This window comes from Fulmarus glacialis, unplaced genomic scaffold (assembly GCF_000690835.1).
Source record: "Fulmarus glacialis isolate BGI_N327 unplaced genomic scaffold, ASM69083v1 scaffold29967, whole genome shotgun sequence".
NCBI lineage: Eukaryota > Metazoa > Chordata > Aves > Procellariiformes > Procellariidae > Fulmarus > Fulmarus glacialis.
In genome coordinates this window covers 57,897-69,813 of record NW_009224446.1, presented here as the reverse complement: position 1 = coordinate 69,813, position 11,917 = coordinate 57,897, and the positions used below count along the sequence as shown (strand labels likewise).

The following is an 11,917-nucleotide window of genomic DNA, read 5'->3' as shown; positions in this document are numbered from 1 at the left end:
TGATTCTATGATTCTATGATTCTAAAGAGTCTACATCTGGTTTATAGACAGTGCACTGTCTTCTACCATTGTGGTTATAACCCTGTTAATGTTTACTAATTTATACTGTTATGTAGGAGAAAACAGATGGGTTTAACTCAGATTTTTAATTAAAACTAGAAATCTTTTGCGTAGATAAATAGAATGAAATTCTCAGAAGTGGTATTTGGAATTTTGATCAAAAGAAATATATATATGCTTCCTGAATTCAGAGTGTGTCTTTTTTGGGGGTGGGTTGGGTGTGGTTTGGTTTTGTAGTTTTTATTTTAAATGACTTCAACATCAGTCTACATTTTTGCATTATAGCATACTGTCCCCTAAGAATGATAAATCAGGAGTCCAATGGCCCCGTACTGCTATTAGGACCAGACTCCCCAAGTTGACTCATTTTTCAGGAAGCTCGTCCAAAAATGCATGAACTAGAATCAAATGCCAGAAACAAAATGGGCCAAAAGGCAAGGGAACAGCATGAATCTGCAGAAATGTCATAGGAAAAGTACTAGTTTAAATCGAGATCACCTGGAAAAAAGGATTGAAAGGTCCTGTTTTCATGGATTCTGTAAATCTGATTTGGGTTCCTTCTCACTGGAGAAAAATGCTGCCTAGAACTGTGGTGGTGTGCAAGAGCTTAATTTCTTTGACAGTCCATCTCTGGACTATTGAAGTCCCTCCCTTTGCACTGGGAGACTGTGCTTTTCAGGCAGACAATCTGGAGCAATAGGCATGGGGTTAAGAATAAAGGTAGTTGCAAAAATGAAGTAATTCCGTTCATTCATTTTCTGGAAACAAGATTGTACAAATCTTGAGATAGGTATGTGTTCCTAAAATGGAAGTTGTCACTTCCTAAATAGCAGCCATATTCAAATGGCTTAATGTAATCAAGGAAGGGAATAGGTAATCTGTGTCACAGGTCTCTGGGAAAACTGGAGCATTAAATCACAAGGTATGAGTCAAGGATTTGAAATCTCTCAATCTTTGAAGTGTCAAAAAATGGCACGGAACAAATGATAAACAGCAATTGTAGTACCTCTGCCTGAAAGGAGGGGGAAGGCTGGTGTAGTCCTTTCCAGAGTTTTAGGAGTCTGGTGCCAGCAGCAAGGCCTTAGAAGAAATTTTGAAAGAAAATAGTTAAAGGTGGGGAGAAAAGGAAGAGGAAAGAGGATAAAATGTAATATACTTTTACCAAAGGTTAATGTCAGTCTTCAATTCAGACTTGATACTAGGAAACATTTCTTTACCGAGAGGGTCGTCAAACCTAGGAACAGGCTTCCTAGAGAGATGGTGGGTGCCCCAAGCCTGTCAGTGTTTAAGAGGCATTTGGACAATGCCCTTTATAATATCTTTTAAGTTTTGGTCAGCCCTGAAGTGGTCAGGCAGTTGGACTGGATGATGGTTGTAGGTCCCTTCCAACTGAACTATTCTATTCTATTCTAATTGCAGCAATCTACGTGGAAAATATTCTCCAAAAATGCGTCAGAAGCATTTCTAACAGAGACAAATAAGTTTTTAATACCACTTATCAAAACATTAGTGAGATCTCATCTGAATTATGATATGCCATAATCCATACTCAGGAAATTTCAAATCAAACTGTAATATGTACAACATAGGAGTAGGCTGTTGCCTTTGAGAAGGGCGTCTGTCTAATGAGAAGAATTTAAAAGAAAATTAAAGTTGAGAGGGGAAATTATTATTATCTGTAATAACATTGGTCAGTGAACACTCTGGAGGAATAACAAACCATTAATCATCACAGGAACAAATACTATAAAATGACCATTAATTAATTTAGCCTGGAAGTTAGAAGTGGTTTTAACCATTGAAGGACAACAAAATTTCAATAGAATTAGACAAGGCAAAATAAATTATCTTTTATTGTCTAATCATTTTTTAATAGAAACACTTTATGTAACAACATGGAAAACTGAGGGCTTGAGCTCTCCAGATTAGCAGGTTCTTTCTTATCCGATGATGCATCGGGAGCTTCTCCCATTATGTACCATGTGACCTGGGCAACTGGAAAATCATATTTCTTACAGGAATTACAACACTCCAAGGAACTTAGACCACAGGAGATAATTGGAGATCTCTCTCATGGTCCTGTGATGCTAGACAGATACATTTGTTTCTAGCTGTGTTGAAATAATTCCAGTGAAATAGTACTAAAGACTTTTAAAATGCTAGAATCTGATTTAGTCAGAAGCAAATGAAATATTTAACATCAGTTTCTGCCAGACTTTGAGAAAAATTTCCGCACAGCTAAGGCAAATTGAAAGTCTTGTTTTACATGTGAAAATAGCGTTTCATGAAAAAGAAAAATACTGCTTAGGCTGAAACATAGAAATATTTGTAATTTTTGTGATTTGTGATTTTCACAGCTGTAGTGAGTGAGAAATGATTTGGGGAATTGCCTTCTTCAGTTTCACTAATACCCTGTAGTGTTGAAAAGAATAGAACATCTTAGATTAAAGCTTAATATTGTAGTTTTAAGGCTTGATCATTGCATACCACTATTTTAACTACTGAATATGACAACTGCAGACATTAAATCGTACATAAATGCAGTATATCCAGAAAAGTATTCAGCAATATGCCTCTGTTAAGCTATTTTTAAGACTATAAATCATGTAAAAGGCAGAGTTTAGCATGTGCTGCAAGATTAGATTTGTTTTTTCTTTTCAATGCATTATTTCTGAAGCTCCATAATTCTCACTTCTCTTATTTGCCTTGTTCATAAATTGCATACTGCCAGTAGACTGTTTAGAACAAGAACGTCTAAGGAGGAGTTCTTTGTATACGTTTCTCTTCCAAAGGATTCTTAAATTTTACAAGTTTTGAAAAAGAGCAACAGTGGCTAAATGAAACGAAATGAGCATATTGTTCATGTCATTAACTATCTGAAGGTCTGATGTCTGATGTGTGACGGTGAAGAGAGCATCTTTTTTTTAAGAAAATATTGATTTATATTTAACTAGAAAAATACTGATTTATTTAACTGTGCATAATACTATATTCTTTTCCTCAGCCTGAGGTTCTCGAACAAATACAAAATCTAAAGGAATTGTGGATGGACAATAATTCTTTGCAAATACTACCTGGGGTATGAACATTTATTTTATGTAATCAAATTACTATGTGATATAGTGAACTATTTACCTTGCAGTAAATATATGCATGTGCATTTTCTTGAATGGGTACATATTCCTAGTTCATATAGTCATTAATTATTATCAAGAAATAAAGGTCTCAGCATAGCCATTCATATGAAAGCCTTTTCAATGTTGTATTATTACATGATAATGTCTAAATGGAGATGTGCCTATTTTATTTAAGCATTGTGTAGTTTTCATTGTGAGGGGAAATTATTTCCTATTGTCTTCTCAGTCACCATGCATTAACTAGCAGTTTTATAAAAACTCACATGAGTTTTAAAAAGGAAGAGGAAATATTAACTAATCTAAATAAACTTAAAAATAACAGATGATATGTATAGATTCAACTATACTAAAAGCAATTCTGAGGCAGTGGAATGAAGATATATTCCTCTAGAAAGCACTTCATTTAGAAATGGAACAAAAAATACTTAAAAATCTAAACATTGGGGTCATGATTATGTATTAGTGCTGTTTCTGAGTTGTTGCTACCCCACATTAGAACTTTGATTTTCAATTTTTATTGCCATAAATTATTTGAGATTATCACTCTGAAATACCTACACTGGTTATGCGGGGGGAAAGGGACCCCTGTCATTAGCATTTTATCACACAGGTGACAGATCATGTGTTTCACACAATAATGCTCTTCATTGCCGCAGGGAAAATTTAGAACTAGATCTAGCACAAACATGTCTAGCTGTTGGAAGAAGAAGAGGAAGAAGAAGAAGAAGAAGAAGAAGAAGAAGAAGAAGAAGAAGAAGTACTTCCTCTTTCAGCTTTGAACATTTATTAATCAAAATTCAATTTTATGCATTGAGCAATGACTGATTTTTTCTTAAATAGATTACATTCATTTTTATTTTGTGTTAAGCAGGATGTTTGCACAGAAAAGGATCACTTTCAGTCACTGTCCAAATATCCACTTTTTGAGTGCTTTGTTACTGAAAAGAAAAGCTGATGTTGAAACCACTTCTTGATACTGAAACCAGCTGGAAATCAAGAGCAGAAATATTGCAGTATTGTTGCTGCAGTGTAACTGAGTAGAAGAAATATCAAGATATTTCTTCTTCAAGATATACAAGACAGTGTGGGCACAAACATTTTAACCATTATTCTGTTTCTTTTCTGTTCACAATGAAATTCGTTGATATATCCAGTGCTAAAATGTGTTCCAAACACAGTCCTGCTCATAATCCCTGGAGGGGGTATTTAGAGTTGAAGATGTTCATTGATCGTGGAACTGAATCCCAAGGAGCGTAATTATTTTCAGTGAATAATTAATGTTTCCTGAACCTGATTCTAGTAGACCCTAGATGATGCTTTACGAAAGCCTGCTCCAGAACAAGAGGTTTAAAACAGTTAATATTAGCTTTAAACTTTGACTTTTAAAAATAGAAAGGAAATACCAACTGGTCATTAATTTTAAGATTTAGAGATTTGCCAGGTTTCCAGTGTTAATAATTCAGTTTTTAAAAAAGTAGTCTGTGCTAGAAACAAAGATTGTATTCAACTATTAATATGGTAGAATGGCAAAGGTTGGGGTGAAAGGGAGATTTTCCCTTTATATAACTTAGAAGTGATTAAAGATAACAAGAAGCTGCCTCCTTAGAAGCAGAGAGCAGATCTCAGTAAGGTAGGAGATGAAAAGCAAGCTATTTTCATATTGTTTAAAAAGTACCTGTAGATGAAGCTGTCTAAAACTATTTTCCTTTTTCATGTGTACAGTAAATAACCACTAAAAGTATATGTAAATAACTGGAAAAACCCTCTCCTATGAACTTTCATAGAATCCTTACACTTCACAAGCGATTGCCATGGCTTTTCCAAAATCTATAAAGGAAGTTCCCGCATAGGCCATGAATGTTTATTCATCTGGTTTGGAACAGTATTTCTGTGGATGCACAATGTTGTAACCACATGGTAGCTCTCCGTAACAGTATTGTGCTGCCTTGTCTCACTCCTACCGTGTCATCTTCCATTCTGTGTCATAGCTGTGCCACTGGTTCATAGATCCAGCTCGTTTACTCTAGACCCAGCAGTGATACCTCTTTGCTGTTCCCCTTGTAGGTTTTAGTTTAAGGAAAATAACAGCATCTTTTTTGTTGATTTTCTTGGTGAAATTTGACGTCTAGAATGAAGTGACCTTCTTGTGATAATGGATCAAGAAGCAGGTTGCTTCTACAGGCTTCAAACTCCTACATGCTACACAGATTTTCCAAGAAATTAGGGAAGAATTCCTGTCATGTTGCTCATTGATGTTATAGCTGCAGTTAAACACTGCATTCACAAAATTGGGATTAACTGCTCATAATTGAACTATGAATATCTAAAGTCTAATTTTAGATTTTATAAAATTCAGAAAATCAGTTTGACACAGAAAAGCTTTACCTGCATGTCTAGCCCCAGTGACCTTAAGGACTGCTTTTATGAGTACATGTGAATTGTGAGTAAATGTCCCTTGGATCTGTGTCCAACTGAAGAAATTATACAGCTGTATGACTGAGAACTCAAACTTTCAGCAGATTTAATGAATCTGGAACACATTAATTAGTTTGGTATGTGTCATTTAGTTTGGTGCAGTTCCTTTTGCAGTTATCTGAACAGGAAGGCTATTAGACCACTACTGATACTGCTTCAGTGAAATAACTCTTGTAAAAAGGATGCTGAGGTAACGAATATAAGCCTGTATTACTCTTTGTCTTTAATTAAACTTAGAAACTGGCATGCAGTGTATATCTGTTCAAGTAACACTTTGTAACATGCTATTAAGTCTATAGGGAAGTTAAAACAGCTCGTGTACCTGGATGTGTCGAAAAACAGGATAGAAACTGTTGATTTGGACATATCAGGATGTGAAGGACTTGAAGATCTCCTGTTGTCATCCAATATGTTGCAGCAACTGCCAGATTCCATAGGTGAGAAAGGCTGAGGATTTCTTGTAATCTTTTACAGTTGAGGATTTCATTTATATCTTTTTTTCATAATGATGAGACTTTATAATAGCTGGAACAAGAACTGCGGTTAAATTCCAAAGAAGTTTGAAACATCTGTGTCTGGACAGTCCATGAAGACCATTTTGTAAAGTCCGGAAAAAAATCCATGGTTAGAAGGTATTGATTATTCTGATTCACTATTTTAAAGAAAATAAGCAAAGAAAGGTATAATTGATCTGATCTAAATTTGAAAGTAAGTATACACGTGATTATTTTAACAGTGTTAAACTCTTGTAGGAAATTGCTACTCTTAGTTACATTGCATTACTCTTAGTAGTGCAATTCCATATGAGAGCATTAAGCAAAGAAATAGTTCAAACTATTAATTTTCTTTTTTGACTATATTTCATGCATAGAATTTCTGAATTATTTAGAATATATAGAAATTCTGGAAGCTAAGTGGTTGTAGGTATATCACTCTGTACATCTGGATAATTCATTTCAGTCTTGACTCCTTATATCTTCTTTGGGAACACTTGAGGTGTTTCCTCTCTTCTATTGCTTCCAGTGGATGAGCCCACTATATCATCATCATCTTTTTCACTTTCCTAAGCGTGTCCCTCTGAACATGGAAATTCCTGAATTCTAAATCAACTCAGTGAAGACTCCAAAATGTATTGCTAACTAATAATACTGTGCTACATGAATGTTACTAGATGTCTTTTACAGCTATTTTCCATTTTGGTCTTCTACATCTCACCATAAATTCTAGAATTTTTGCTTTTTGTGGTTTTCTGATATCCATATGCAGATTGATTTTTAGAGAGCATTTAGCTCCTGTACAAAAGGAATAAATGTTTACATTTTGAATTGTACATTCTTGCAATTAGATATATTCAGTTCTCATTTCCAAATTCCTATTACTGAATGGTAATAGATTTAACAGAAGTAAAGCAAAAAGAGTCATTTTAATACTGCATTTTCAGATGAGAGCTTGCTGAAATTCATTTTGGTGGAATTTTTTCCTCTTAAAAGAAAATTTTGTTGAAACCTAGATGTTCCTTGGAACATGTTGACTTTGAAAAAGTTTTCAACAAAAGTGTTCAGCAATTGAAATGAGTAGTGTTTCTAGTATCCCTTTTAATTACACTTTTCATTTGCTTCAGCTTTCGTATTATGGCATATTCAGTTTAACATTTTTCTCTGTATTAGTGATTAATTTATATTATTCCCGGCATTAATTACAAATAATCATTTAAAAAATGCTATTTTAATATATCCAGAATTCTTTCAAGGAAAAAACAGATTTTGAAATGTTAATAACTTGCAGACAGTGGAAATCTGTTTCAAGCTCTGTTTCTAGCACTGTAATGCAATACTTTTCCCATTTTTTCTGTCTTTACTTTTTTATTGTTTTCTGCTGTTACGCAGTGGTAAAGCAGAAGTTTCATTCCCTTCTTGGTAAATGTTACCCATTTATGCATCTGCTTACACTTAGATAGATAGTAATTCTTTCAATGATAAGAATTAACTGCACATACAAATGCATTCAGGATTGATTCTGGTTCTCAGTCTGATTCTGGTTTTCTGTCTATACCTACATATTGTGAAGCTTTATACATGTAGCGTTTACTTTAGATAATTCACCTAATGTCCTGTTATGACCTGAGCACCTTTTAATGAAGGCAACAGGACTTGAATTCAATTGCAACATTAACAGATAAGTAGAAATACTGCTCTTCCTACACAGATAGGTACTATTCTTTTTTTTTTTACAGTTTTTTTCAAGACTCCAGAAATACACTTAATATTTTACTTGCAGTTCAGCTTAACATTTAATCAGTGCTTCATTTTGGTGAAACATATTTTCAATGGGACAAGAATGTGTCTGTGTACTGTCCTATATACAGATATTTTCTAAAATCTAGATCAAAGTTATTCAGTGTTAGAAATCATTGTTTAAGGATATGGGAGATTACAGAAAGTAAGAAAGATTAATGTGAAATATTTTTCTATTACTTCTTCCTCACCTGTTTTGTAGGACTGTTGAAAAGGCTTACAACTTTAAAAGTAGATGACAATCAACTTACAATTCTGCCAAATGCAATTGGAAAGTGAGTATAAGTCTCGTGATTTTCAACATTAAGTGAAATGTGTTTTCCCTTCTACTTGCGGAATGTGGGTTTTTTAAAATAAAAAATAAGACAAAGATGTACTGAATTATAAAATAATTTCAAATTGTGTGCCTAACACCCAGCTTATAACATTTAAATTTGGAGCAACACTATTACTTCTGTGGACTCATACTGGCGTAAGTGGTAAGAATATGAAATGTATCACATTTTCCAAGAAAAAGAACAAAGATATTTTTCTGTATGAATCACTGGCAATTTAGATGATTAGAGCAGCAAAAGTAGAAGAAATAGAAGTATTTGGGGGAATACGTCTGTTTCCATAGCAACAGCCAGTACTTGATGCTGAAAAGAAAATGGCTGTAAACCTCATATGTATGAAGATTTCTTAAAAATTGAAGTAGCATAAATGAAAAAGTCATGACAATTTCATAGGTGCATACGTCAAAATGTGAAAGTATCGTATAAGTAATCTTATTATGAAAAGCACTAATGATGCCCTTTAGCTATCATTTTGTCAGACATTACATGATCACTGGTGCAAAATTCTGTCTTGTACTGCTGTGTGTCTTGAGCTTATTGCTAAATGGAATCTGCAATTTATTGTAAAATTCAAGGTGGATGCAAGCCTGTCTCCAAGTATGGAGATAGGTGATTCTTCATATTGTTTCACACTACACATATCCCTTTCTAACAGAAACATATCTTTAACATTGATATTTTTGTAGGATGCCTCTTCCTCTGCATAGTTTACTTCTGAAATGCTGTGTAAACTGGTATTTGGAAAAAATTTCAGAATACATGGTCCATGGCTGCCTTCTACAGCTATAGCTCTAGTGTTTTGATCATCCGCCTTGCACCAGCAGTAGCATCCATGCAGAAGAAACAGCCTAAGTAATGATTGTCTGTCTGGTGTGACTGAACACATGGTTATACCATTTATACCAGGTCTGTGCTGTCAGCATGAAATGTTGGGAATGGGGCACCTGTAAGCAGAGTTGCACTCAGACTCTGTGCCTTTGCTCTCTTCAACCGTTCTCTCTTCAGCAGGTTGCAGCTCAACAAACTATTTCATTAGAAGTAGTTTTCTTAAGCCAGAGCTGTTCTGAGGCTTCCAAAATTAAAGCCTAGAAGACTTCATTTACACTTGTCCAAAAATATGATAGTACAGTGAGATCTCTAGAGTAGAAATAATCTCTGACCTGCACAACCAGTGCTTTACTACTCCTGCACCCATTTTATAGTAGTAATTTCAATAATAATTTAGTTGTTGGTATGCCAGTCAGGAAAAAAAAATCCAAATTTGTGAGCTATTACAACTGTAGCAACTGAAAGCTCAGGTTTGGCTTACTATGCTGTACTTCTTGCAGTATCTTTAGATTTATGTGACATTCGTTATTAAAATGAAGTATTAAAAGTTGGTTATATGAATCACAAAAGGGGAAATCTTATAAACACTGTGTAGCAATAAATTCTGATAGGCAGTGAAAGCTTGTAAGGCTCAAAGCTGTACTGGACACTCTGCAAAAAGGTTGATATAATGTCCAACATTATCTTTAACAATTTTTGGGGTCGATTTTTAAAACCTGTCATGAAGGTGCTTTCTTATTTATTAAATTGTTCAAATTGAAGGGGAACCCCTCTTTTTTTTTTAACCTAATTATCTGTTCAGTAGTGTTTGTCATGGAGCCTTAATTACATTTTTGAAGATGCATACCGCTGCTCTAAATGGTGTATATGCAGAGCAGTAGGCTAATCACCTAATGTTATCACATTATTTTTGAGTGATTGGTTGTGCTTTTAAAATAAAGTACTTTCATTTAGCGAGGCCAGTGTCTCCCACATCAGAATGAACTTCCTTTCTCTGACTCATCCATTTGGATAGTTTCCTACTGGGTCTCTTTCTCCTAAATGATGGTCGTAGTACCCACTGCAGAGTGTATTACTGTCACACGAAGATTAGCAATGTGCAGGAAGGAACTCTCCCTCCGGGGACCAATTTCGTGATGAGACACAGAGCACTTCAACGCTGTCTGAGTCGGTGTTGCTAATAGTGAACCGCCACCCTCATTTTTAGCAGTCTTTTTCAAAGGGCAAGCCTGTAAGTGGCATTTAGAGTTTGACCCTGCAAGATACTATGCACAGTAGACCCAGCTTAATAAAAGATTCCTCATAAAACCACTGGATTCACATTGATTGAGTACCAAGTTGGACCCAAAGACTGGAGATGGTATCTGTGGGGTCTGGGTGAATGCCCATGCTCCCACTTCGTGGGTAGGAAGGTGTCACGAGGGAAGTCGTGACCCATACATAGGTAATGGTGCAGTAGCTCAAGAGCCACTGTATTGTGTTAGATGAGTGTTTTGTGCATGTGTCTAGTCTATACCATATCTGACAGCACCAGATGCTGCAAAGGAAAGTGTAAACTTGTATTCCTGGGTCTGCAAAATTCCTTTGGCATGATGTTGGGCAAATAGTGGGTGTAGCTAACTCTTAGGATTTGGGCTGCTTTGGCAGTTATATGGGTGCTGTGGCTGTTGGGAGAAGAGGTATGTGACTGTATGAAATGGGGCTGAGATGGGTTGGAACTACTCTTTTATTCATGGCAGTCTTCATTCTCTGTGAATCTCTCTCTACTCATCTGTCTAAAAATATTCCTCATCTACCTTAGGAGATGTACTGTGAACTGCCTTGTTTCAGTGGGTGCCAAACTGAACAGCAGGTGCATATCTGATTTTTGTCTGCCTTTCTTTAAACCTATCAAGAATGATCTGAATTTAGCCCAAGAAGACAGTAAGGTTAATGATATTTTAGCTAAATTAGCATTGTCAGAATTATAGCTGTTATTGTCAACTTACTTTCATGCCCAATCCATGATGAATGAAAAATCACTTTCTAAGTGTGTGGTTTTTTTAACCGTGGTAGTTATAGAGATAAAATATAGTTTCACACTGACTTTGTTGTTTTTATTGTGGCCATCTTCATTTGTCTGCTGCTGATGTCGTCAGGAGGGAAAGAAGCTGAGAATGTCTGTGCCAGACAATACTTTTCAAATAAAATTCTATTGTCTGATAAAGTCATTCTTCACTGTCAGGGAAACTTCCACAGTTACAGTTCAGAGTATCAGATTTTCTGATTGCCATTGGAAAAATAGTAGTTCTCAATTAGCTTATCTATTTTCAAGCTTTTCTGGTTGTGTTATCATCAGTAAAAGGAAGAATGTGTGCATCTTGCAATTTAACAAGCTTTCCAGTTGGACTTCACTCTGTCAAGCCCATATTCTGTATGAAGTGGGTAAACATGACTGAATTTTGCCTTCACTGAAATTGTTTTGTATCTAGTTTGAAATAAATTGTGGTGGATACAAAGCTTGTATTAAAGAAAAGCTATAACCAAACCTGGCAGAGCTTTTGGATATATTCCATGCATCTCTTTCACTAATCACTGTATGACTCACTTCGGCTTTTCAGTCTATTGAAATACAGCAATTAGAGGAAAGTTCTGAGAATTCCATGTTGGGAATAGCTATTTCTGGTTTCATGTTTCATAGAATTTGAAGGTTGAAAGACCTTTTTTAAATTAAGAAACTGGAATAAAGGTAAGTTAGACATACAGTGAAGGTCCAGTCCTGCAGCTGTGACTCATCTAAATACTAAAG

At 35.2% G+C, this 11,917-nt stretch overlaps 1 protein-coding gene across 1 annotated transcript in view; it reads left to right on the top strand.

Moving 5' to 3' along the window:
* Positions 1 to 3,064: 3,064 nt before the first annotated feature.
* The window catches only part of LRRC7 (leucine rich repeat containing 7), a gene marked incomplete at its 5' end in the record, with an annotated part of 62,158 nt that continues 53,305 nt past the window's right edge, over positions 3,065 to 11,917 (top strand). Inside the window, 3 exons of the mRNA XM_009582152.1 lie at positions 3,065 to 3,139; positions 5,965 to 6,109; positions 8,169 to 8,241. Coding sequence (XP_009580447.1) covers positions 3,065 to 3,139; positions 5,965 to 6,109; positions 8,169 to 8,241 — 293 coding nt within the window. The remainder of the gene's footprint in view (positions 3,140 to 5,964; positions 6,110 to 8,168; positions 8,242 to 11,917) is intronic.